We start from the raw sequence: 24,151 nt of genomic DNA on the forward strand, positions 1-24,151 counted from the left end.
AATTATTTATTTTATTTATTTATGTTTGGCTGCATTGGGTCTTCTTGCTGTGGGCTTTCTCTAGTTGCAACGAGCAGGGGCTACTCTTCGTTGCACTGCGCAGGCTTCTCATTGCGGTGGCTTCTCTTGTTGCGGAGCACGGGCTCTAGGCGCACGGGCTTCAGTAGTCATGGCATGCGGGCTCAGTAGTTGTGGCTCGCGGACTCTAGAGCGCAGGCTCAGTAGTTGTGGCGTACGGGCTTAGTTGCTCCGCAGCATGTGGGATCTTCCCGGACCAGGGCTTGAACCCATGTCCCCTGCATTGGCAGGTGGATTCTCAACCACTGCGCCACCAGGGAAGCCCATATGTGTGGGTTTTAATCTATAATAGCATTTGAACAAAAGGGTTACACTGCTAAAACAAAAGAAAACAAATCCTGCACCTTGTTACAATGGTCTGTCCTGTGTAAGTAATAAAGTGGGATTCAAGAGCAGAAGTCTTTAGCTTCCTCTATAAAGACAAATGCAAATCATGTCTAGAGGCTTTCTCCTGTCTTCTTCTTAGCTTGATCTGAAGCTTTTATCATGCTCGGTGAAGGACCTCATGCTTCTCCACTTAGCTCTGTGAGGAGAGGGCGGACAAGTGTGTTATGTGTGTTTATCTATTAGATCCACCTTATCTATATTCATCTACTGAAATGTAATTAACATCATTTGTATCCAGATACACCCCAACTAATCTTGAAGCGTATTTTCTTCCATTTTAGCTTCTGGAAGTACGGAGGATTTAAACAACTCCACTGCTGTCCACAGCCCCTCGGTCAGTGGGACAAAGAGTGTCCATGTTGCTACCATGTTCCCCGACGGTGTCCCAAGGATGCTCCAGTCTTTAGCCATCAGTCCAGGACCTCTAAATGAGACAGAGCATTTCCCTGAGGACTCTGAAATGACCACAACTTCAGCATCAGTCCATTCTTCACCCTCTGAGGCAGGGTGGAGAAGAAACAGTGGAGTAGTCAGGAGCCCAGGGGATGGGGAACTCACAGAGCCATCCACGGAAAATGGAGTTGGCCTTACGTCTTCCAAGGTCTCAGGAGAATTTTGGCAAAATGATTCCCCAAGTAAGTCTTTGATCTTTATTTGATTTATTATGGACATTTTTAAATTGTTGCATTTTCTCAAGGAATCACTTTAAGACCATTTGCAACCTTTAAAAAAAAAAAACCACTGTGTTCTTGAATAACACCATCTCCTTTATCTGGTATACCACATTATCTCATTTTGATTTTCATCCTCATGACAATGTTGTGAAATTAGTCAAACAGGCGTCATTCCTCCTGCGTTCTTGTAGATGAGGAAACTGAGGTTCAGCGGGTTTAAGTAGTGAGTGCGTGGTCTTTAGCTCACTCATCACAGAGTTGAGACCCCCACCTTGAGCTCCCACTGCTGGTGCATCTTGTCACTCTGCAGCATATCTTCAAACTGAGAGCTGGCCTGTTCTTTAAAGCTAGCTTCAGTTATCTTACGTACAGATCATCTTTACAAAGAAAATGTGCAGATATAAACATACTCCCTAAATTCATGGTTTTAGTGTACTGCCTATAGTTGATTTTTTGTTTGCTCTACTTCAAAATTAGAATAATCTTTTTTTTAAAAAAAAAATCTATTTATTTATTTGGCCGCACCGGGTCTTAGTTGCAGCATGTGAGATCTTCGTTGTGGTGTGCGGGATCTTTTTAGTTGCGGCATGCGGGATCTAGTTCCCTGACCAGGGATGGAACCCAGGCCCCCTGCACTGGGAGCACAGAGTCTTAACTGCTGGACCACCAGGGAAGTCCCCCAAATTAGTTTTATTAATAATAGAACTGTCTTAGAAAAATGCTCTAAGCACAATATTTGGGCACATTGTATTTGATGGACATAACAGCATACTCACTGGCTCATACCACCCCATGTTTTTGGGGAAAGAGAATAAAACACTCAAGCCTATAAGTTACTCTGCTTTGCACATACTGTTTAAAAGCTCCTGTCTTCACCAATTTTTGTTTTTAGTATTGATCTCTTACTGACACTGAAGAGTTTTGAAATAATTATTTAGAACCTGAAAATGCACGTCAGGTTGCACGTATAGTAAATACTATACAAGGTCCTTGCAAAGGGCACCTTCTCCTAGGGAGGACTCGTGTCTCGGTTGTGGAGGGATCTCTCTTGCATCCATGTGATGGCCTTTTCTCTCTGACACCTTTCAGCCTCCAGAGGACACCAACTCGCCAGCAGCTCTGGTACGGGGAGTGGCAGCCCCGTGTCTCAGACAGCGACTGTGTCTCGGTCAGTCCCGCCGGCAAGAGGTGGAGAGAGCACTGCTCGCTGGTTCTTGACCGACAGCGAGCCGTTCGCAAATGCGACCGGAAGCTCCACTTCCCATCCTGAGGTTGTGAACGCTTCGGATTTGACCCGGTTTTCAGCCTCCGCCCCACAGTCTCGAGGAAGTGACCCAGCGCCTGGTGAGAGGAACTACTCTGAACCGGCCACCGACTCCTTGTCTTCATCCTCCTCAGAAAGCCTGGGCTCCTCGGCACCACGCGGGGAGCGCTCCAGTGAGTCTCCGTTCACGGAACCGCACCCCGCGGACGGTGGAGGGGTGCCTGGGCTGCGATCTTCTGCCGCGTTAATGAAATAGCTCCGTGGGCCCCTCATTATTCCCGGGCCATCCTTCTAGCTGGTTGATACCGGTATCCCTGTATATCCCCCAGTTTTTCTGTTCCATCTCCAAGATGCTGCTGTTGGCACGTGCCCCTCCCACGCACAGCTCCGGGACTTCTCTGCCGTGTCCTTCCACACCGTATAGCGCCCCCGCCCCCCGCCGTACCCCCATGCCTGCCGCAATCACACAGCTTCTGGAAGGTGAAAGTATCACCTTCTCGTGAGTGGTTATTCACCCCAGGTCTGGGCTTTCATCGAGAGAAATTCTCCTTTCACCCCCTTTTAAACGGCTTTATTGAGATATAATGCACATTCGATACAATTCACCCACTTAAAGTGTACAGTTCAGTGGGTCTTAGTATATTGACAAAGTTGGGCAACCATCACAACTACCTAATGCCAGAACATTTTCATCACCCCCAAAAAACTCTGAGCTCATGAGCAGTCTCTCCCCATTCTCTGCTATGCCCAGCCTCTGACATCCACTAATTTACTTTTTGTCTCTATGGACTTGCCTCTTCTAGACGTTTCTTATACATGGAATCATACAATATGTGGCCTTTTGTATTTTTCACTTAGCATCATGTTTTCAAGGTTCATCCACATTGCAGCATGTCAGTGCTTCGTTCCTTTGTATAGCCAAATACTATTCCATCGTATGGATGCACCACATTTTGTTTATGCTTTTATCCATTATTGGATGGTGGGTTGTTCCCACCTTCTGGCTATTACGAATAGTACTGTTGTGAACATTCAGGTACAAGTTTTTGTGTGCTCTTGGAATTGCCGGGTTATATGGTAGCTCTATTTCTGACCTTTGAGGAACTGCCAAACTGTTTTCCAGAGTGACTGCACCGTTTTATATTCCCACCAGCAAATTACGAGGGTTCCAGTTTCTTAACACCTTTACCACCACTTGTTATCGTCCAGCTTTTTTGATTCTAGCCATCTTAGTGGGTGTGAACTGGTGTCTCAAGTGGTGTTGGTGTGCAGTTTTCCCAGCTGACTAATGATGGTGAGCATCTTTTCATGTGCTCATTGACCATTTGTATATCTTCTTTGGAAAAGTCTATTTAGATCTTTTTTTTTTTTTTTTTGACTGTGTTGGGTCTTCGTTTCTGTGCGAGGGCTTTCTCTAGTTGCGGCAAGTGGGGGCCACTCTTCATCGTGGTGCGCGGGCCTCTCACTATTGCGGCCTCTCTTGTTGCGGAGCACAGGCTCCAGACGCGCAGGCTCAGTAATTGTGGTTCACGGGCCCAGCTGCTCCGTGGCATGTGGGATCTTCCCAGACCAGGGCTCGAACCCGTGTCCCCTGCATTGGCAGGCGGATTCTCAACCACTGCGCCACCAGGGAAGCCCCTATTTAGATCTTTTGACAGCTTTTAAATTGGGTTATTTGTCTTTCTTTAATTGCACTGTAAGAGTTCTTTGTATATTCTGGGTACTCGTCCTTTATCAGAGATAGGATTTGCAGACATTTTCTCCCATTCTGTGGGTTGTCTTTTCACTTCCTTGATGTTGTCATCTGCAGCACAAATTTTTTAATTTTGATGAAGTCCAGTCTATCAATTTGAGAAAACTTTTCCTTTGATGTTCCTTTTTAATAATGTTTTTGGAAAATATTTAAAAACAATTCTCAACAGCCTTATCAATGTAATTGTATGCTGACTAAAGCAAAAATGCAGTAACTTATCATTTAAGCTTATAATAGGTTTAAATTCTTACCTCTCCACCATTCATAATAGCAGCTCTTTTCCCCCCTGCTATGAGTACCCTAATTGATGAGGAAAATTAACATTTATCACTACTGATGTGATGTGGAAAAGCGTACGCTTTATCGTAAAGAATACCACATGTATGGGTGGAGGCTATTTGTGTTCTTTTATGTCTGTGAATGGAAAACACACTATCTGTCTCCTAAACACAAGGAATCCTTTCCGCCCTACCCCTGTGGCGCTCAGAATTTTTGCCATCTCAGACCAGGAGCTCATGTCCCATAGCCTTTCCCTCCTCTGTCTCTTCAGTACCCTGCACTCTGCAGTCAGGGCGCAGTTGATTGGTGTGGAAAATGCGATCTCAGTGTGAGTGGACCTTGGGGTTCGGTTCTAAAGCACCAGATAAGGAACAGCCTCGTTCCTGAAACCACCTCACTCTGGGTTAACATAATGCTTTCTCTCTTTTCCTCTGAATAGCCCACAGCTGACTGATTCTGCCATCCAGTTTTCAGAGTTCTTGGTTCGTTCCTTTTTCTGGATTCAGATGCAGCCCCTCTGTTTCAGGGCATGACTTTCCCTGTGTTAAGTCTGTCAGCCTGACAGGGTTGTTGGCCTAAGTCTTGTGTAACAGAGCCCCGACCATCATTGTCCGTTCCAGCCCTGTCCTCTTTGCCAGGGAAATTGTGCTCGGGTACACTCAACTCTCCAGCCTCTCCTGGTGGACTTTCTGTGGGTCTCTTAAGTCCTGCTGCCTGGGTCAGACCACATCTGTGACTGGGTCCTGGCTTTCTCAGTGCTGCCCCAGGTCACTGTGTGTCCCTGTCCCCATTCCTGTCTGTCAGTTAATGCAAACCTATCATGAAGAGAACCTACACTCAGCTTTGTATCCATTTTCCACCAAGGTAGGTCCATGGGGTGTCAAGGGCTAGACTGGTCTGGGAATAAGAATAAGAATCAGAAAAGAGCCTGTTTGTCTCATTAGATCCAGATATGTAGGCCAAGAAGAATTGGACCTCATTTCCATCATTTCTGAAAAGAAGGATTTATTTGATAATTTAATATAATAATCTAAGATTCTTTAAGTTTATAGCATAAAACATATACCCAAGAAAGGAGGAAAAGGATACTTATTCATGTGTCACCTGTCCGTGTTCCATCCCTACCAAGGAAATAAAACATATACATTAAAAAAAAAAAAAACCAAGCCCACCCGTAACCTGCGACCACAATGCTATTTCTCACTGATGTGCTAGGGTGAAGAACTACACTATAGAATGACAGACACTATAGAGTGACAGGCCCTGTGTCGGTCGTGTATCGCTGGTCCGACCAGGAGGTAAAAGCCTTCCAGGTGATACTGGCCTCCCTCCCAGGCCTTGTCGGGTCTAAAGCCCCAGCAAGGTTGTTAGTCTTTTGCCCACTGTTCACCTCTCCCGCTGCCACCACCAATTTCCCTGACATAAACACTATTTATTATGTTATCACCGAGCAGAAATACCGTATCAATCCTGTTCACTGAGTCATAAAACTTCCCATAAATCCAAGCCACCTGAACAGCAACGCTGACCCCCGCACTGCTTCCTGAGGTTTCGGTCACTGGTGCCTTTGCAGGAACAACACACATTTTGGGTTTTCACCTTGTCAGTTTCAGATAAAAACACTGAGAAAGCGTAGGGAAGCGTCTGGCTCACACAGCCCAGCTCTAGGCCCCGAGTGACCGGCCCTCCCCTTTTTGGCCCTCTCGCAGCCACCGAAGACAGTCCTGAGCTGGCCGTCAGTTCTGAAGTGGAGGAGGGGGCTTCTGAGGGGGTGCCCGGAGCCCGCGCTCACAGCCCGCACACCTGGGCTACTTTCACTGGAGTCGGAGAGCGCACGCTGCGATCTCTCACCAAGGGCAGCACGACTCCTGGGGATGTGGAGCGCTCAGCAGCGACGCCCAGAGACGCGGAGCGCCCCACTCAGCGGGGGAACGTGACGGCGACCTGGGACGCCCACCCGGTCTCGGGTTCACTGGCAGCCTCGCGAGTCCTTGGAGGTGACGGAGGTGAGGGGCAGGATCTCTTGCCACATTCCCTCAGCTCATCTGTCAATTTGCTTGTGATCCTAGAGTGACTGAGTTCGCTGTCGACCCAGAAAGTGCCTTACCGGCTCCCTGTGAAGAGGACTTTCCGGGTTCTCCCACCTCCCCAACACTTGCCCCAGGCATTTGCGGTGCTGTCTGCCAGGATGCTTGCAATAAAGAAACCTGGCCATGTTGTGGCTTAGGCCAGTCTCCTGGGAAAGAAATATCTCATTGTACAGAATGGAAAGTTGGGAGGGTTTTCCTTTTTCCATTTAGGCATAACAATTGTTCTATTTGGGGTCTTAAGAGCTTTTCAGATACTAATTTGCTTTCATCAAAAAAGGCCTGTGGAGGGAATCTGGACCTGTTCCCTATTCTTCGGTCCCTGGCCCCGCTTCTCTTTTATTACCATTTCCCCTGCTGCTGCTGTGCTCCTCACAGGAGGGCAGGTCCGCTCACTGTGGACTCAAACCCTGCCTGCCTCCCCGTACTGTCTCTATCCAGAGAAAGTGTGTCACCCCCAGGCGTTCAAGGGTGGGACACTGAAAGTCAGTCTCATAGTGCAGGTTCACAGATGTCTGTTCAGTTTGACCTAACTTTGGTTTTTCCCTTTGCAGTCACTGGAATGAGCTACGATGCAGTGAGCGGCACCCACCCTGAACACGGGACGTCCAGTGACTACACAGACCACACCTACGTTTCAGCTCCTTTCACCAAAGGGGAACGGGCACTGCTGTCCATTGCAGACCACAGCTCATCCTTGGACGTAAGGGAGAGTTCCACCTCTTCTGTTAAGATCTCAGGCTCTTTGCATTCAGACTCTTCTTCCCCTTCTCAGGCTCAGACAGAGAGAAGCAACGTCTCATCCCACGGTGGGGAATACGCTCAGTCTTCCACTGAGGCACTAGTTCTGCGCACGGCCAGCCCTCCATCCCGCACACCCACCGTTAATATGCTGACCACTCTGGTTCTTCTGGACACCGACGCTGAATCCATTGGCGATACATCGTTGTCTTCTTCGTCAGGGCCCCCCTTGCCCCAGCCCTCAGTGTCACAGCCCTACCGGTTCTCGTCATCCTTGCCACCGACCAGGGCCTCCACTCACCCACCGCAGTCCGCCCCTGATGTGCCCACACCTTCGTCTTCCTCGCCACCACCCTCACTAGTATCCCTGACAGCATCTGCCCCTGTCTCGCCGTCTGTCTCACAGACAGTCCTCCCACCTTCATCTTCTACCCTGGTCCTGCCCAAGGCAAGGGACACTCCTGTGACTTCAGCTTGGACGTCGATAATGGCATCATCCGTGGCAACGTTCCCCAGCAGTCAAACAGCAGATCCTAAGAACCAGAGCAGCCCACACCTTGAGAAGATCGTTACGGAATCAAAGCCACAGAGCCTGGAGACTGTGCCCGTGGAGGCCACGGAAACTGTAACAGTGAGGTCTACTCTGGGGATCCCTTTGCCCCTGGCCTTAACGGAGTCCTCCGCTGAGCAAACCCTTCCAGCCACGAGCACCAGCTTAGCCCAGACATCTCCAGCTTTGGTAGCTACCACTCTCCAGACCTCTCATCCCCCCGCGCCCAGCCCCCAACCCCCATCAAGCACAGCATCTCTGACGGGTGGTCCTACCACAGTACAGACAGTGGCTGGAAAACGGCTCCCGCCAACCAGTCCTGAAATTCTAGTGGTACGCATCTCAACAGAAGGTGCCGTCACCACAGAAAGGAACCCAGTGAATAGAGATGCTGCCACCGGATCGATCGCCCTGACCAGTGCGCCCATGTCAGCAAAAGAATGGACCACGGGGCTTGCCCCTACAGAAGAGCACAGCCTGGCTTCACGTTTCCTCAGAACATCTCCTTCCCCCCAAAGCACATCTGTTTCTACAGCTAAGGTGTTGACATCTACATCGACCACCTTCACTGCTCAGAGCAGCACCCAGTCGTCCACAGCCCCGTCATCTCCAGCCTCAGGTAGGACGCAGTCACACAAGCACACTGAGACCGCACGGGGCTCGGAGTGGCTGGTATCCGCCATAGGACAGGGTCTGCTTTGTGATCTCAAATACTTTCTGTTGAAGCACTTAAATCAGAAGAGAATGTCACGGTGACAGTTTTCTCACCCCTGAGTTTCAGAATTCTTCCTGGAGAAAGAGGAGAGGATGCCGTTGGCCATGTGTGACATCAGTAGTAGTGCCATTGTAACTTGTAATGCCCCGTAATTGCAAGAGCTTTTCAAGCATGCCTTTAACTCTAGCAAGGCCAGAGTGGGGTAGTGAAGCAGGACTGAAGGGTGGAAAACTGGAGTCAAGAAGCTTTAGGTGGCCTGTCTGAGACACAGAGTGAGCGGGTGTCTGCTCCCGGATCAGAGCCACGAGCTTCTGAGTTAGTCAGCCAGCCCCCCAGTCACCGGGGAAACTTCTCTTGATCCAGGGGAGCCCAGGCTTCTTTGTCTCCCTAAGATTATGATGTCAGTGGATAAATGTGGGTGGAGAGATGAGTTCAGTGAGAGGATGATGAACTAACCTTTCCCATAGTGACTGTGTGACATTGCCCTTGAGGTTATATATCTTTATATCCATGTTGAAGTTGCTGGGACAAGGGAAATAAAGCCATCCACATGATTCTTTATCACTTAAGGAAAGGTAGAAGGAAGTAGGATGATACCTCCTTTGATGTCAGGGTCAAAATTTGCTGGATATTTAGCTTGTCCAGACTCAGGAAAGGAAAACTCCTATTGGTGAAGGGGTGAAATGGGGACTGAAGGGAGGAGGGGAGAAGGGAAGGGAGTTAGAAACAGAGTTCCAACCAGGCAGCCATCATCCAGCTCGTGGCTGGAGGGCCATGGACCCCACGCAGCCCCACAGAGCCCTGATGCATTGGTGCCCCCTTCGTGCCAGTGGTCCGAGCATTGCTGGGAAATGGAAGCTGGCTCCTTCTTCTGGCAAGTTTGGGATCCCTGCTTCAGGACTCACAGGCTTCATTTCCAGATGCCAAATATATTCCAATACCAGGTAGAACATAATTCACAAGTGTCCCTTAAAGCCAATTATAGCCATTGCAGTGATACCTATAGGTGAGTATTAGGAACATTGTAACTGGCTGTTGCTGTGTGTTTTGTGACAGAGTCCATGGGTGCAGTGTTTGTACATATAAGTGCTATACTCATGCAGGTGATCTTAGGTAGATATGAAGTAGCAATGAGAAGCAGGGACACCATCTTCAGGTTTAGCCCATTTGTCTTCAGGGTTATTCTGGAATAAGAACTCTTGACTTCTGCCTTCTCTTTCTCATTCTACCACTGACTTTTCTCCTTGGAGATGGTTTTTCTCCTTCTGTTATGAGTTTTGGCTTTTCTAAATATGCATCAGAAACCTTTATTAGGCAGTTATTGTATAACTGTAGCATGACAAGGCCAGTTATACAGACCCAAACAGAGAGTGTGGTCACCGCACCTGGGAGCTGGGAGTCCAAGAGTTCAGTGGAGCTTGTGCATCGCCAGGGCCTGGATGAATTAGACAGGCTCATGGTCACACCGCGTAAAGAGAGGGTATCGTAGTGCTCACCTGCAGGCATTGTTCTGAATGATTGCATGTTGTGTGGAGGCCCGGTTACAGCGTGAGACCTTTAGAAAAGAGAAAACTTGGAGCAGGGAGGATGGTTGATCAGGCATCATTTTCTCCTTAACATGTGTTTTAAATTGGCATTGATTCAAGTAGAATTTAAGTATCCCAAGGCAATGTAATCATCATTCCCGAGCCGAGGGACTTGTAAGCAGTATTTGGATTTGAACCAGCTCCTGCATTTAGGGATCCAACTGTCTAACATGTGTGTATGTACACAGCTAGTGCCAGCATCCAGTCCCAATACATCTCTTCTGCACCTCTGGGAACCCATTCTGTTTCATAGTGTGGCCTCTCAGGGCAAGTACACAGAAATAAGCAAGAATCAAATATTAGCTGGGAGAATTAAATATTTACCTAGCACTGCCCTTACCTTTCCTGTGTGATTAACTGCTCTGTATCTGAAATGTGTTTTCAGTTAACAGCTGTGCCACTAACCCTTGTCTTCATGATGGGAAATGCGTTGTGGACCCCACCAGCCGTGGGTACCAGTGTGTGTGCTCACCTTCCTGGCAAGGAGATGACTGCAACGTGGGTAAGAGGAAGAGTCATCTGCAGTGGTCTACAATACAGTATCACATTGAGATAGGCAGTAAACTCCCTTTTCCTCCAAAAGGTAGGGGAGTAAGATTTTAAAATTCATACCCTGCTTACTTGAGAATTAGCATGCTTATGTGTTGTCTGCAGAGCAACGTTGTCAGACAATGACATTGACGAGCCTGCACGATCTGGCTCCCTTATGCGGGCTCCCTCCATCCCTGCCACACTGGACCGCCCACCACTCCCTGAAAACCCCTACACTTTCCTGCTCCAGACCTTCACTGTGCTGGTGCCCCAGCCTAGAATCCCCCTACCCACATCTGCTGATTAAAATTCTTCCAGTCTTAGTCCAGATGTTATTTGAAATAGTCCTTAATTCTCCCTTCCATCAAAATCATTACTTTCTCTTTACTTTCAAATCCTGCCTTATATTTATAGTTAGTTGTACTCATGGCTGCCCCCACCCTCGGTAGACTGTGGTAGCGCCTTGAGAACAAGGGCACTGTCTACTCGTTTCCAGGCCCCATCACGCCCAGTGCCATTTGGCCCTTAGAAGTGCCCCTTGTACTGGATTATGATTGTGCTGCCTGCTGCAGATTCACTGTGACCTTGTGTTCCCTTCTCCGCAGATGTGAATGAATGCCTCTCAAACCCCTGCCCACCCCTGGCCATGTGCAACAATACTCAGGGATCCTTCACCTGCAGATGCCCAGTGGGGTACCAGCTGGAAAAAGGGATATGCAATTTGGGTAAGAGAGTTTGTCTATCTTGGAATTTTCTCGGCACCACAATGTATTTTGCAAAATAACATTTATTGATTTTCTCCCTAATCAAAATCAATATTTGCCCGAGGAATAAATTTAAGGAATATAGAAGGGAGTGGAAGACATTGCCTATTATTCCACCACTCAGAGATGTAGCACCTTATTTGCAGTCTTTTTTAGTGTGTATTATATTTTGATATAGTTGAAGTCATACGGTATTTGTACAAACTTTATACCTTAAACATTTTTCCATGTTATTGAGACTATTATACAAACTTTATAATGACTGCATAAATATGCCATCATCTGTGTATAACACTATTTGCTTAACCATTCCACCCTACAGTTAGGGGGAAAAAAATCAAAAGAATATTCTAACCAAAGAGTAAAAAAAAAAAATTTAGGGAGAGAAAAAAGAGAATAAAACCCTGATTATCCTACCACATTCACACATTCTTTTCATTTTTAAAAACGATCTTCATGGGCTTCCCTGGTGGCGCAGTGGTTAAGAATCCACCTGCCAGTGCAGGGGACACAGGTTCGAGCCCTGGGCCAGGAAGATCCCACAGGCCATGGAGCGACTAAGCCCGTGCGCCACAACTACTTAGTCTGCATTCTAGAGCCCGTGAGCCACAACTACCGAAGCCCGCGTGCCTAGAGCCCGCGCTCCACAACAAGAGAAGCCACCGCAATGAGAAGCCTGCACACGGCAACGAAGACCCAACTCAGCCAAAAATAAATAAATTAATTAATTAATTTTTAAAAAAACCAAAATGATCTTCATGTTCTTGTCCACAGACAAGATACAGTTTTTACAAAGCTACTGCCATAATTGTATCATACAATTTGTCACATTTTGATCCCGAATTTAATAGATTTTATGAAGATGGTTGGTTTTAGATGTAATCTCCATTTTACAGGTTAAAAAGCAAACAACCCAAATGAAAACTAAGGCCCTGACAAAGTACTAAATGGCCCAGCTTGTACAACCGCTTGGTGAGACGCCAGGTTTGCAGCCCACAGTCCTTCCATCACACAGTGCTGTGTTCGTTCTGGGAGCTTTCTTGCACACAGGGTGTGTAATCTGTGTTAGAGTGCCGAGGTCAATGAAGAACTTGAAGAAATTACAAGTGAGGAAGATAGAGTTATCTAAGCTGGATAGGGCACTGGTGGGTACAGTGACTCAACTTGGAATCATCTTATATTGCCCAGTGTCATACTCAACACAGAAAAAGTGCTCAGTAAATGTTTTTTTGAGAGAGCAAATGTCTGTGTCCTTTGAAAGTGTTATTTGCATGACTTGCATTGCCCATAGGCTGAGGGGAATAATCAGAGTTTTTAAGAAGGTGGTGTCAAATGACAAAACTAAAACAATTTGGTAATGAGTTTGATGTCCTTTACTCAAGGGAAAGCAGTCCATGGACTGGGGAAGTACAGGGCCTCACAGCAGTGGAAGGAACACTCCTTCTGAGCCACTATGGGCAAGAGTGAGATTTATAGCGTGTAGAAGCAGCAACACGGACACAGGGCATGATTGGCTGGGGTTGCATATCTGACCTTATTTAGAAAGATCAAGGAACAAGGAAATAAGTATAGAGCCCAGAGTTGGCTTCGCTGTTGGGGATTGGCTGACTGATATGCTGCATTACTGGTCAAGGGGAGCGTTTACAGGAACTCTAAAAGTTTGACTTGCTGACGTGGCACCCCAGGCAGGTGCAGCTCCATCTTGGGGCTAGAAATGTATTTCAATAGTTGGTACCCTACTAAAATAATGGTAGAATTTAGAAAATTGTTTAAAATACAAGGATCAAGTCAAAGCGTTATTTTTTTTTTTTTGACTATTACAGAAGTTTATTTAACAAAAAAGTTCAGTAAGAAAATGTACACAACCCAATTTTCATCGTAGTAAAATGTGGAGAGGGGACATGTGGAAGCAGTTGATTTCTCTGGTGAAGACAGCCATTGTTCACACTCGTTCCAAAGCTTCTAACATGATGATACTATTTCCTCGTATTACCACCATTCCAATATTGTTCTGTTGCCCACTAGTTGCCATCTCCACACATTCATCTATCACAAGATTCATAAAGGGATCAAATCCCCTCAGTATTCCTTGGACATGTCTGCCACCATTTAATTTCAATGATAACTTCTTGTCCATAAATTTCTTCAACTCGGGAGGGTGAGCTTTGCTCATGATGTCTACTCGAGGAGCTCAAAGATGCCTCCAAACGGAATTCGAGTCGTCCCTCACCAAAAGCGTTATTTTTAAGGAAGAAAAATCTGGGAATATAGACATCAGTCAAAGTTGAGAAGTCCTCGTATTCTAATAGATTATTTGCAGTTGGGTCACCTATTCCATTTAACTACACCCTGTAAGAAATCAGCAAGGAGTTTTCAGTTTAAGAATGGAGATGATGGAAATGATTTTATTTTGAAACAGTATGAAAGTACACTTGCCAGGGACTCAAATGCCAGGCTTCCAGCTCCATGTCCAGCACCTACAGCACACTGACCCCTGAGCATCAATTTCCTCATCTGTAAAATCAGATTACCACCTGCTCTGCTTCCCACTCAGGGTTATTATGAAGATCAAATAAATAATATATTTGAGCAGGCTTGGAAAATGGTAGGGGTCTCCAGATGGGAGGTATCCTTTGACATTAGTCTTCTAATCTCTTGGATCAGAGCTGAAAGCAATGAAAATGATAAACTACTTTGAATATAAAACAATAATTTTGGATCTTTAAAAAATCATTTAGATAACCTGTGTAAATCAACAGTTAAAAATTGCCCTAAAGCCAGATGATGTAACTGCAGCGTGAAGAAGGGAATGTGTCTGGGAGAGGGCAGGGCTGGGGGGGACACTGCGGTGCCTTATTCGTATTCACACAGATGCAGAGGCCACACTTACTGTCCTGGTTCAGAAGAGATCTGTGTACCTGATGGTTACCATATATATGTTTCTGCACAGAGTCTGGGCACAGACCTAGACCTGTGAGATGGGAGGACAAAGGGGTGGGGTGACTGTTCTGGAAGCCTGTGTGTGGAGGGTCCCACAGGCACCATGCATCAGGAGGAGAGCCACTTATTGTGTTAACAATCATCTTTCCCTTTTCAAGTCATTTAGCTTCATTGTTCATAAACATCAGAGGAATATGCAAATTAGAGCATGCTGAAACGCTTTCATTTGGCCAGGAATGTTTTCAAAGAGCTCCCTGCTTCTCAGAAAGAGTCCTAAGCAGCTGGCTTCACTGAACTGTAGAACAAGCAAAAAGATGTTAAATAAGGATTAAGGGCTTTAGACAGTAAGTATAAGATGTTAAATGTTTTCCCTGGCTCATTTGTGGGCCTTTTTCTTAATTCAGCAGGCAAGCTTTCTATGAAAGAGCAGCTTCATGTGTTTCTGTGTTTGGGTTTATTTATATTTTTTTCTTGTCCAGAGGGAAAGATAAGAATTGAATCTAAAGGAAGATAAGAGCCAGGTATAAAGCAGGCTGTCCTAATTTTTGTTTGCCTGCCCATTTGTAAGTTCTATCACCCTCAGGCCCAATCAGCACAAATTGATGTTAACTAGAATTTTATTTTATGAGTGAAATGGGCCGTGAAAATGGGGCTACTTTCTTTCATGTCTGAACCCAACAGTATCTTGAATATGGGTTGTTTTCATTATATGGCTTGTAGTCGTGGAGTCTGGCAGCCCCCTGAGCGGAGTCCTGCTACAGATGTTTGACACCTTTCTCTGTAGCCACTTGGTTGTCCTTAGACTATGAGATTCCTCAGGGGACTGGGGGTTTAGGGGGAAAGAAGAACTTGGAAGATGGACACACATGACGTTAAATGTTAATTTTGGCCCTTGGGAGCTGGGTGATCTTGGGAAGTAACCTGGCTTCTGGAAGCCTCTTTTATCAATGATAGAACAGGCATTTCCTCTGAGCAAGAGGAGTGGGGAATGGATGGAGGTGACTCTCATGAGAAGAGGAAATCAGAGCACGCCCTTGAAGTGGAGGGCTGACTAACTTGGTAAAAGACCTAGAGAGAAAGAGCTTTCCTCCATCCGAAGCTTTATAGGGGCCCACGAACATTTGTCTTTCCAACCCACGTCTCCCTCCCCTCTTCCTGGAAGTGCGTTCTTTAGACCAGCTCATCTCTCTTCTCTGTTACAGCTTCACTGAGCATCTAAGATGTGGGAGGCCGCTGGAGAGACGAGGAAAGCTCCCTCTCTCAGAGCCCTCGCACATACGCAAAGGGCCCTTTGGAGCCTCTCACCCAAAGGTCTGCTCAGACTGAGTCTTCAGCTCAGCTCAGTCGGTGCTCCCATTGCTAGAGGAGCCCCGAAGAGGGAGGAGTGGTCTCCACCCTCCAGGAGAAAGAAATGCACAGAGAGCATCCTGGGAGGTGGAGGAAAGCTGGGTGCCTTGAGATTTACAGACACTCAGCCTTGCGTAGGTGGACCTTGTGAAGTCTAACAGGTTATGTTTTCATTTTCAGTTAGAACCTTCGTGACAGAGTTTAAATTAAAGAAAATGTTTCTTAATACCACCATGGAAAAACATTCAGACCTCCATGAAGTTGAAAATGAGATCACCAAAACGGTAGGTTTCCCGAAAGGCACCTTCCTGCTAGTCCTTTGTTTTCTAGAACAGATTTTATTCAGAATCGGGAACCTCCTGGGGATCAGCTGTATCTCCTGGGCAGCTCATTTCTATTATACTTTACTTGGAAGGTGAACTTTAGGGTAAAATTAAAGGCCTCTCGGAAATAGAAGGGAGGTGTTGAGAACCAGTGATGCCGGTAGAAGCATTTCTTCTAATGTGTCTTCCCATGCAGCCTTTATCGGTGCCTTGGCATTTCTTTTCCATGTTCAGACTCATAGTTACAGACATTTAGGTGACATGCACCAATAAGAGCTGTTGGTGAAGCGGAAAGACCCAGAAAATCCTACGGTCCCATCTGCTGTTGACATGCTGTGTGATTTTTCTGTCTGTGTTTTGGAACCTGGAGAGAATGATGCTTTTTTCTCAAGGGAATGCCAAAGGTGGAACAGTTAATCCTATTATCCAGGGTTGAGAATTCACTGAGTAGATTATCTAGGGGCCTTTGATGCTTCTTCTTTCCCTCCTTGCCTGCTTTTTGCCAGGAAAAAGGCAAGAAAGAAAAATGGAGAGGAAAGAAGAAGAGATAGAAATGAAGCTCAGATAGTAAATTTTGCCTCTCAGCTGCTACCATAGTCTAAGATTTGGTGCTCAGAAAATTGAAATTTGCCATCAAAATAAGTTTTAGAGATTGCTTTCTGATTTTAATTTTACTTGTTCTTTATGGGTAAGAGTATATTAGCCAACACCTATAGGATTTTATGGGACCATGGGTTTTATTTGTGTAAAATGTAGATTCCAATTCCATTTCTGTATCTACTGAGCATCTACTCTGTGACAGGCACTTTACCAGATGCGTCACTCTTATAAGAGGTATTGCCAACACTTTTACAGAGGGAAAACTGGCAGGCTCTGGAAGTGAGTGACATTGCCTGAGTTTACACAGAGCAGGTGCAAAGTTAGAGACCACTCTCACTTCTGACACCAATTGCGAGTTTGGGGGTCCCCAGGAAACCCTCAGGTTTGATAATGCACTAGAAGGACTCACAGATCTCACTGAAAGCTGTTCTACTTGTGGTTACGGTTTATTGCAGTGAAAAGATCCAGGTTACAGTCAGCTAAGGGAAGAGATGCATGGGGCAGAGTCCAGGAGGGATTCAAATTCAGGGCTCCCAGTCGTCCTCTCCCCATGGGGTCATGGACAGGGTTAACTCCTCTCAGCAATGATGTGTACAATATTCATAGAGTATCACCAACCAGGGAGACTCACCCGAGCCTTGGTGTCTAGAGCCAAAACACAGATAGTCAACTGCCCATATGGCTGACCTCAGTCTCCAGCCCCTCTGGAGAGGTAACCCTTTGGGTTACCTTGTAACCCCAAACCCCACCATAAATCACACTGTTAGATTATCTGGAGCAGCCCAGGGTCTCCAGGTAAACAAAGGCAGGACATTCCAAAGGCTTAGAAATTACCTCCCAGTAGTCAAGGGCCAGACCTCTCTTTGCGTAAGGTCAAATTCTTTACTATATGACAGGGTTTTACGTCTACTAACCCTGTTCCTGGTGTTCTTGGCACTGCACCGCAGCTGCCTCTTAGTTCGGTTGTAGGTCAATATTTCCTCCTAAGATAGTACAGGGACTCAGAAACTCGTGCAGAGGTACAGTCCTTCCCATTACACGGTGCTCAGTGACTTATCTGATTTGCTGATTTTTACCCAGTATCAACATATAATTTATTAGTGATGTGACATCCCCAGCCCCAGGATATAGTGAAGATTTGGTTATGACTAGAGAAGATTTAGGCTATGACTCAAGTAGCCTTTCCCAAGGTGCCGTTCTGTTCTGAAATGTGCTATTTCTGTTTCTTCATGGGAAAAAAAGTTTAAGTAATAATAATAATAAATCATTACCTTGTGAATATAAAGCAATGTCATACAAAGCCAAAAAAGGGTTTGATAGCATCCCGTGTTTGAATTCACCTTGTGAAGGGTGAGATGTGTCTGACACACAGGCTTTGAAGACAGGTGGGTTGCATTGGTCAAGGTATTGAGACCCTCTGCTGCATAAAAGGAATCCCCAGCCCCTACTGTGGGGGGGAGTGGAGAAGCAGGCATGTACTTCATGCCCCACAGGGATTTTCTGCTCTTTCCGAGGGCACAAGGCAAACACAGGGAGAGTTGCTCTTAATTTGCTCTCAACAAAAGGGCTCTTGACCCATGTAATGTAATTTCCTATGGAGAGCCTTATTGAAGAGGACCTATCTGTGAGTTAGGTCAACTCATTGTAGATTATGAGGGGTCTGTGTCAGGCCTGCCAGACCTGGGGTAGCTGAAAGGAACCCAGCCTTTTCAGTGAGGCTTGTTCACTATGCAAAGTCCAAATAAACAGTTGCCTCTGAGGTTTTTGAAACCCTGGGTCTTAGAAGAGATCTGCTCCTTTGAAGATGTTTTGCATCCAAGGGTGCTGTTCCGAACATCATTTCCTGCCAAGATTTTCCCCACTGATTTACTATCTGCCTCTCTCCCTTTGTACTCATGGAACAACAGAATAAGAGCAGAAAGGCATTTAAGAAAGGAACAAAAAAGACACCACTCCTGCGTAAGGCCGCCTGCTGACAACTTGATGGCTGGAAAATGCCTATTTGATCCTGAAAATAGGAAATTCGTTCTAGGTTCAAGGCTTTTGTCTGACTCACAGTTAACGATAAACCTGTTCTTCCTTTCAGTTAAATGTGTGTTTTTCAACATTACCTGGTTATACCCGATCCACAGCTCATGCTTCTAGGTAAGTAACAGGCTTATATTAGTTTGTGAACCAGTCTATAGAAAGGGAAGGATGTTCTAACATGGGTGATGGCAACAAAACTGGGCCTTGTTTTGATTGGGCCATAGGGTGATCCAGGGCCAAGGTCACTGGAACTTCATGCTCTCCCAGGCCCTCACTGGAGAATGGGGAGGACACTCATTTTCCAGAAGCCCTGGGGCCCACATGTCATCTTAGGACAATTAAAACCTACATATTTTGCCTGTAGGGAGCCCAGCGTGGTGGTGATGTCACTGCAAACCACCTTTTCCCTGGCCTCCAACGTGACGCTGTTCGACCTGGCCGATGGGATGCAGAAATGTGTCAACTCCTGCAGGGCCTCTGCTGAGGTCTGCCAGCTCTTGGGGTCTCAGAGGCGGATCTTTAGAGGTAAGAGGCCCTCTGGGAGAACCCCACCCATTCAGTTAGTCACAGACCGAGGGTAGAAGTGTAAGGCATTCAGGGCTCAGGTCCAAGAAACTTGTCACAGAACCAGCCTGTCTTTGAAATGGGCGTTAAGCACAAGGCCTTTGTGTGTGTGCATCTTTTTGTACACATGCACGGACACACACACATACATACGTGGGCGCGTGCGCACACACACACACACACACACACACACACACACAGAGTCCTGTATACACAGCCTTGAAGGCCCCCAGTCCTTGGCATACTGTTTCTATTTCTTCTCTACAACATTAGTATTGGAAGGGATGTAGGAGCTGATGTAATGGAGCAAAAACCACTCTTCTTTCCCTTGAAAGGTTCCTACTCTCTCTGGGGAGATAGAAATTCACACACAGAATGTACATGCTTGTCAATGGCTCCAAACCTTGATCATGACATACCATTTGGTTAAAAAAAAAAGCATGTGCAGAATCACCCATCTTTCTGTGTATTTGTTTGCAAATTCTAAATGCACAGAAACAAGACTAGAAGATTAGAGGCCAAACTGCTCACAGTCTGTGATTTCTCTTTTCTTTTTCTTTATCTGTTTTTGTTGAAAGCTTCTACAGTGCATCTGATGTGAAGCAGCTGAAGAAAGGGATTAGAAACAAGTTTGGAAGGCAAATTCGGGTCTTGGAGGGGAGGTTTCGCCTCTGGGATGGGAAAACTCTGCTGGAATCAAAACTGCTTCCTCATGCAGGGGGGCTTGCCCCTGCTGTGTCTCATAAGTGGTCAGAGCTGGCTCTGGTTGGCTCATTTTACTACACATAGGACTGGTGAGGGATGCAGAGTCGGAGGGAACCTCCCCATCTGGTGCCCAGATGCTAGACTAAGTTGTAGGTAGCAGGTTTGGTGCTCTGCCTGCTGGAGATCCAGGATGTTCCCGATGAGCCAGAGCTTTGTAAGAGCAGGTCTGGAGAGCCCTCCTTGTGGACCGTGCATTACAGAGCTGGCAGTTAACCTTTTGCTCAGGGATAAATGCTAGAGCTTTGCCCATTTAAGGGCTATTCACTTGAAAAAAAAAAAAAAAAAAAGGGAGCTAAGCATTCTGGAGTTCAAGTTGCTATCGTTCAGCTTCAATGGAGAAATGGTTAAAAAATTCCTGCCCCATCACACTGTACTCTGCTTTGATTTTAGTTTCTTTCTCTTGCCAGTGATTTAAAGGTTCCAATTTTTCCTCCCCAGAAAGTAGGAAGGGGACCTTGCAGTTCACTAAACACGTGTGGAATACATGCTACGTGGTCAGCATTATATTAGGTTACTTTTTTGTCCTTAGTAAACGTATTTCATGTTTTGCAAATCAAGTGGCAAGATATTTGGATTTTAAGGGCCATGCCCGTGGCAGCCCTGCCCACTCTCTGACCCCCATTCTTCCAACTGCTCAGATGTAGCTTACGGGAAAGCTCCTGTCTTCCTTGCCAAGGTCCCTTTTTTTTTTTTTTTTAAAGACTTTTTTCTAGAGCAGTGTTAGGTTCACAGCAAAATTAAGAAGCAGGTACAGAGATTTCCCACAGACCTCCTGTCCCCACGTGTACTGGTGCCCATTCTTTGCCTCTGCTTTCCAAGCCCCTGAGGACAAAGACGGCCACGCGTCTTGGCTGAAAACAGCCTCACCTCTCTGTTTTCCCTCCCAGGGCTTCTCCAGGTTTTGCCAACACAATGCTTGGTCTCTCACTCACCCCTCTGAGTGCTAGAGAGGCAGGCTGGACCAGGGGGAGCTGTCAGCTTCTGACATCTGCGTGTTCCCAACACGTGGGAGGTGCCGGGCCACTCTGGACGCTGCCCTTGCAAGGGCAGGTTTTTCCCCTTCAATTCACAAAACATCTACTTCCTCGCCTTTCAGAGAACTGTAGCTCTCATCTCTCCAGAGGTTTAGAGTCCTTGGAAATCCCCCAGGGAGCGTCCCAGCCTTAGATTCACATAAATTCTCATTGTCTGTTTGGCGGATGTTATGCCCAGGAAGGACCATGGGAATTGTAGATGCAGAAAAATCACATCGCCAGGCTTAAAATGAACACGGCATCATTATACGTGGTTCCATTGGATGGACTGATGACAGAATGTTCTTTAAGAATTTTGAGGATAGCAACCCCTCCATCGCAAAGGCGGGGCCAGCTCTCCCTGCCTTCAAGTGAATCTGCTTCTGTGCGGGGAAGAGTTGCTTCAGCAGGGCGAGCAGTATTTGCCAGCAGGCGGGATTCATGGGCAGGGTGGAGGGAAAACGTGACATTGGCTTCCAGAAAATATCTAATCAGGCCAGGCAACTCAGGCTGGCGGCTGCACCAACTAGTACCAGCCTGGACGGCCTTCTGTGCTGGAGATATTTCTTTATATTAAGGCTTTAGATGAGAGATTGTGGCCGTTTAGTGCCCCTCTGTGCCAGCTTCACCGTGTTTGCCTGGTGAGATTTTCCATTTTTCATTTTTCTCCCTTAAATACAAACCTTTCACAATAAACAAAGGAAATTGTATCACACACACCAATAGGTTCTGATTTAGCATGCCAGCTTCCACTGATAAAGGCAGGAAATTCAGCTCTGAGAGCTGAAGTTGTGTCCTAAACTAACCTCCTGTGACCAAGCCACCCACTGGCCCCGAGCTCTCGAGACTCAGACAAGGAGGCAGATGCCGGGGTCCCTGTCACCAGAACCTGCCTGGGGTGGGGTCGGGGTATAGCTTTGCTGTGTTAAGAGCTGGCACCTGGTTTCTGAACTGGTTGGTGTTTTCCTTAAGGTGGGAGAAGGGAGCCCACACCTCACTGCCCAGTGTACACGTGGCCCTTCCTCGGCTCTCTCCTCACGCTGACCTTGCTCACGCCCGCCAAAAACAGCGGCGTAGATCAGTCTCACCCTGTACATAGTGTAAATAAGCTACTGTCCACTATCCAAGTGATTTCATATTTTTGTTCTATTGTCTGTATACCCCAATTACGTATGTTTTTTTTGTTAGACCTACCTTAGATGGTAAAAAGCACCCTCGTTGTGTCCACTGTATACAACCTCAGAGAGGGCCTGCTGTGTACAAACTCAGAGAGGGCCTGCTGTATACAACCTGAGGGAGGGTTCACTGTTCACAACCTCAGAGAGGGTCTGCTGTACATAACCTCAAAGAGAGCCCACTGTGTACAAACTCAGAGCGGGCCTGCTGTATACAACCCGGGAGAGGGTTCACTGTGTACAACCTCAGACAGGGCCACATGCCCAACAATGAATGCTTTCTGATAATAATGAAAGAGTTCTTTGTCATCCATGAAATGAGCATGGCCCACATGGCCAGGTGCTGACGACCCAGAGCCAAGCAAGCCCCAGGCGGGCGTCGGTATAGTGGGCAGGCGGGCAGTGACGGAACACATAGAGCCCGGCTTACCTGCCACACCTCTCCTCCGAGTCGGTCTGCCCGGCAGCAGGCTACCCGCCACAGCAGGCGCTGCGTCCCTTGAGGCCAGACGGACGCAGAGCCGGGACACACCTCAGCGTGACGGGCCTTCTTCCTAAGAGGGCGCGTCACGCTTTCTGGGTTTGTGCCCATTCTCCCCCGCAGCCCTAGAGCGTGAAGGTGCAGAGGATCCCGCCTGTTGAGCGTTGTGTTTGCAGGGGACGCTGGAGGTGGCGACGGCACCCCGTTTCTTCTGGGTTTGTTTTCTGCCCTGTGAACTTTTACTAACAGACCCGGGGCGGGGGTGGGGGGCCGACTCGGGGGAGGAGCGGCAGAAGGCAGCGCGAAGTGCCCTCCGGGAGGGGCGGCGCACCACGCAGGCTCTTTCGGAAACTGTTCTCCGAGCCTCTTGAAATAGAGAGTTCACGCATCTTAGTGCTCGACGTGGAAGAGGTTTTGTTCTGTTTCACTGTCTTGTTTTTCCATTCTAGCGGGCAGCTTGTGCAAGCGGAAGACTCCAGAATGCGACAAAGAGACCTCCATCTGCACCGATCTGGACGGGGTCGCGCTGTGCCAGTGCAAGTCTGGCTACTTCCAGTTCAACAAGATGGACCACTCCTGCCGAGGTACCGGCAGGTCTGGGGCTCTGTGGCCCAGGGGGCGGGGAAGGTGCTTTTCTCTGCCCGGGGCACTCTCTCTGCTCTAGGGGTGACTGTTCTAATCTGGGGGTAACCGGTCCTAGTTATTTGGCTCCCGGCAGAGTTGAATACGTTATCTCCCTGGAATAATAGCATTATCTCTGACTGGTGCACACTGGTCTGGCCAACCAGATTCAAAGGAAAAGAAAAGAGAATGGAATGCCTGGGGTGGCCAGGCCTTTTTTTTTTTTTTTCCTCCTAATTAGAGGAAATTAGAAAAATTACTGTTTTAATTCCCAACGCTTTATTCTATTGTTTGCTAATCTTTTAAAATGAAAATACCAGCACGGAAGCAGGGCTGTACCTTTTAGTGGTAGCCGGCAGCCCAGCTGCCAGTGGGGCTGAGTCAGAGCCCCACTCTGCCTGCCCGTCCTGTATCATCTCGGGCAAGTCACTTCGCTTCGCTGAGCTTGAGTTTCCTCTTCTGTGAAATGGGTGCAGTGATACTTCATTGGATATTCTAAGAATTAAAGAGGGCAGTGGTTATGGAGGTACTTTGTAAGCCATCAGCCTTTGCTCTTGTATTTTACCCAGGTGGTTGTTGAACCAATGAGTTCTGGTTTTAAAGGTTTCAAGGCAGAAACCCAGTTCTGCTAATCTCTTAGGTGAGGATTAACTTCATCCAGTTTGAGACGAAGGCTGGTCAGTGAGTGCAGTGCAAGAATACTGCTTTAAAATAAAATGAATTCAAGTCCAGAGCACTGGGTACCCTGACTTACGAAACCCTGCTGCAATTCATGATCACAGGAAAACTAGCAACATAAAGGCATCACGTAGCCTTAGGCCTCGCATCACATGAGAACGTGTATGGCCCAGTTTTCCTGCTCAGTCAGTGCCTGCTGGTGACAGA

General features: G+C 47.0%; 2 protein-coding genes across 5 annotated transcripts in view; one reads left to right on the forward strand and one right to left on the reverse strand.

Moving 5' to 3' along the window:
* Positions 1–24,151, forward strand: part of HEG1 (heart development protein with EGF like domains 1) — an 89,176-nt gene that overhangs the window by 38,751 nt on the left and 26,274 nt on the right. For all 4 annotated transcript variants that reach the window (XM_059920931.1, XM_059920932.1, XM_059920933.1 and 1 more), the window contains exons 4-13: positions 747–1,100; positions 2,229–2,576; positions 6,145–6,441; positions 7,077–8,432; positions 10,500–10,616; positions 11,251–11,370; positions 15,877–15,980; positions 18,706–18,764; positions 19,012–19,172; positions 23,095–23,229. In XM_059920931.1, the coding sequence (XP_059776914.1) occupies positions 747–1,100; positions 2,229–2,576; positions 6,145–6,441; positions 7,077–8,432; positions 10,500–10,616; positions 11,251–11,370; positions 15,877–15,980; positions 18,706–18,764; positions 19,012–19,172; positions 23,095–23,229 (3,051 nt within the window). The remainder of the gene's footprint in view (positions 1–746; positions 1,101–2,228; positions 2,577–6,144; positions 6,442–7,076; positions 8,433–10,499; positions 10,617–11,250; positions 11,371–15,876; positions 15,981–18,705; positions 18,765–19,011; positions 19,173–23,094; positions 23,230–24,151) is intronic.
* On the reverse strand, positions 13,261–13,630 carry LOC132365401 (small nuclear ribonucleoprotein G). Its single transcript, XM_059922116.1, has one exon. It carries the CDS (start codon positions 13,580–13,582, stop codon positions 13,352–13,354), a length of 231 nt encoding a protein of 76 aa, XP_059778099.1. The 5' UTR covers positions 13,583–13,630; the 3' UTR covers positions 13,261–13,351.

The sequence above is a fragment of the Balaenoptera ricei genome, chromosome 4, assembly GCF_028023285.1.
Source record: "Balaenoptera ricei isolate mBalRic1 chromosome 4, mBalRic1.hap2, whole genome shotgun sequence".
Lineage (NCBI taxonomy): Eukaryota > Metazoa > Chordata > Mammalia > Artiodactyla > Balaenopteridae > Balaenoptera > Balaenoptera ricei.

Excerpts from the sequence above, each read along its gene's own strand:
- LOC132365401 (XM_059922116.1), bottom strand. The coding sequence starts at position 13,582 with ATGAGCAAAGCTCACCCTCCCGAGTTGAAGAAATTTATGGACAAGAAG.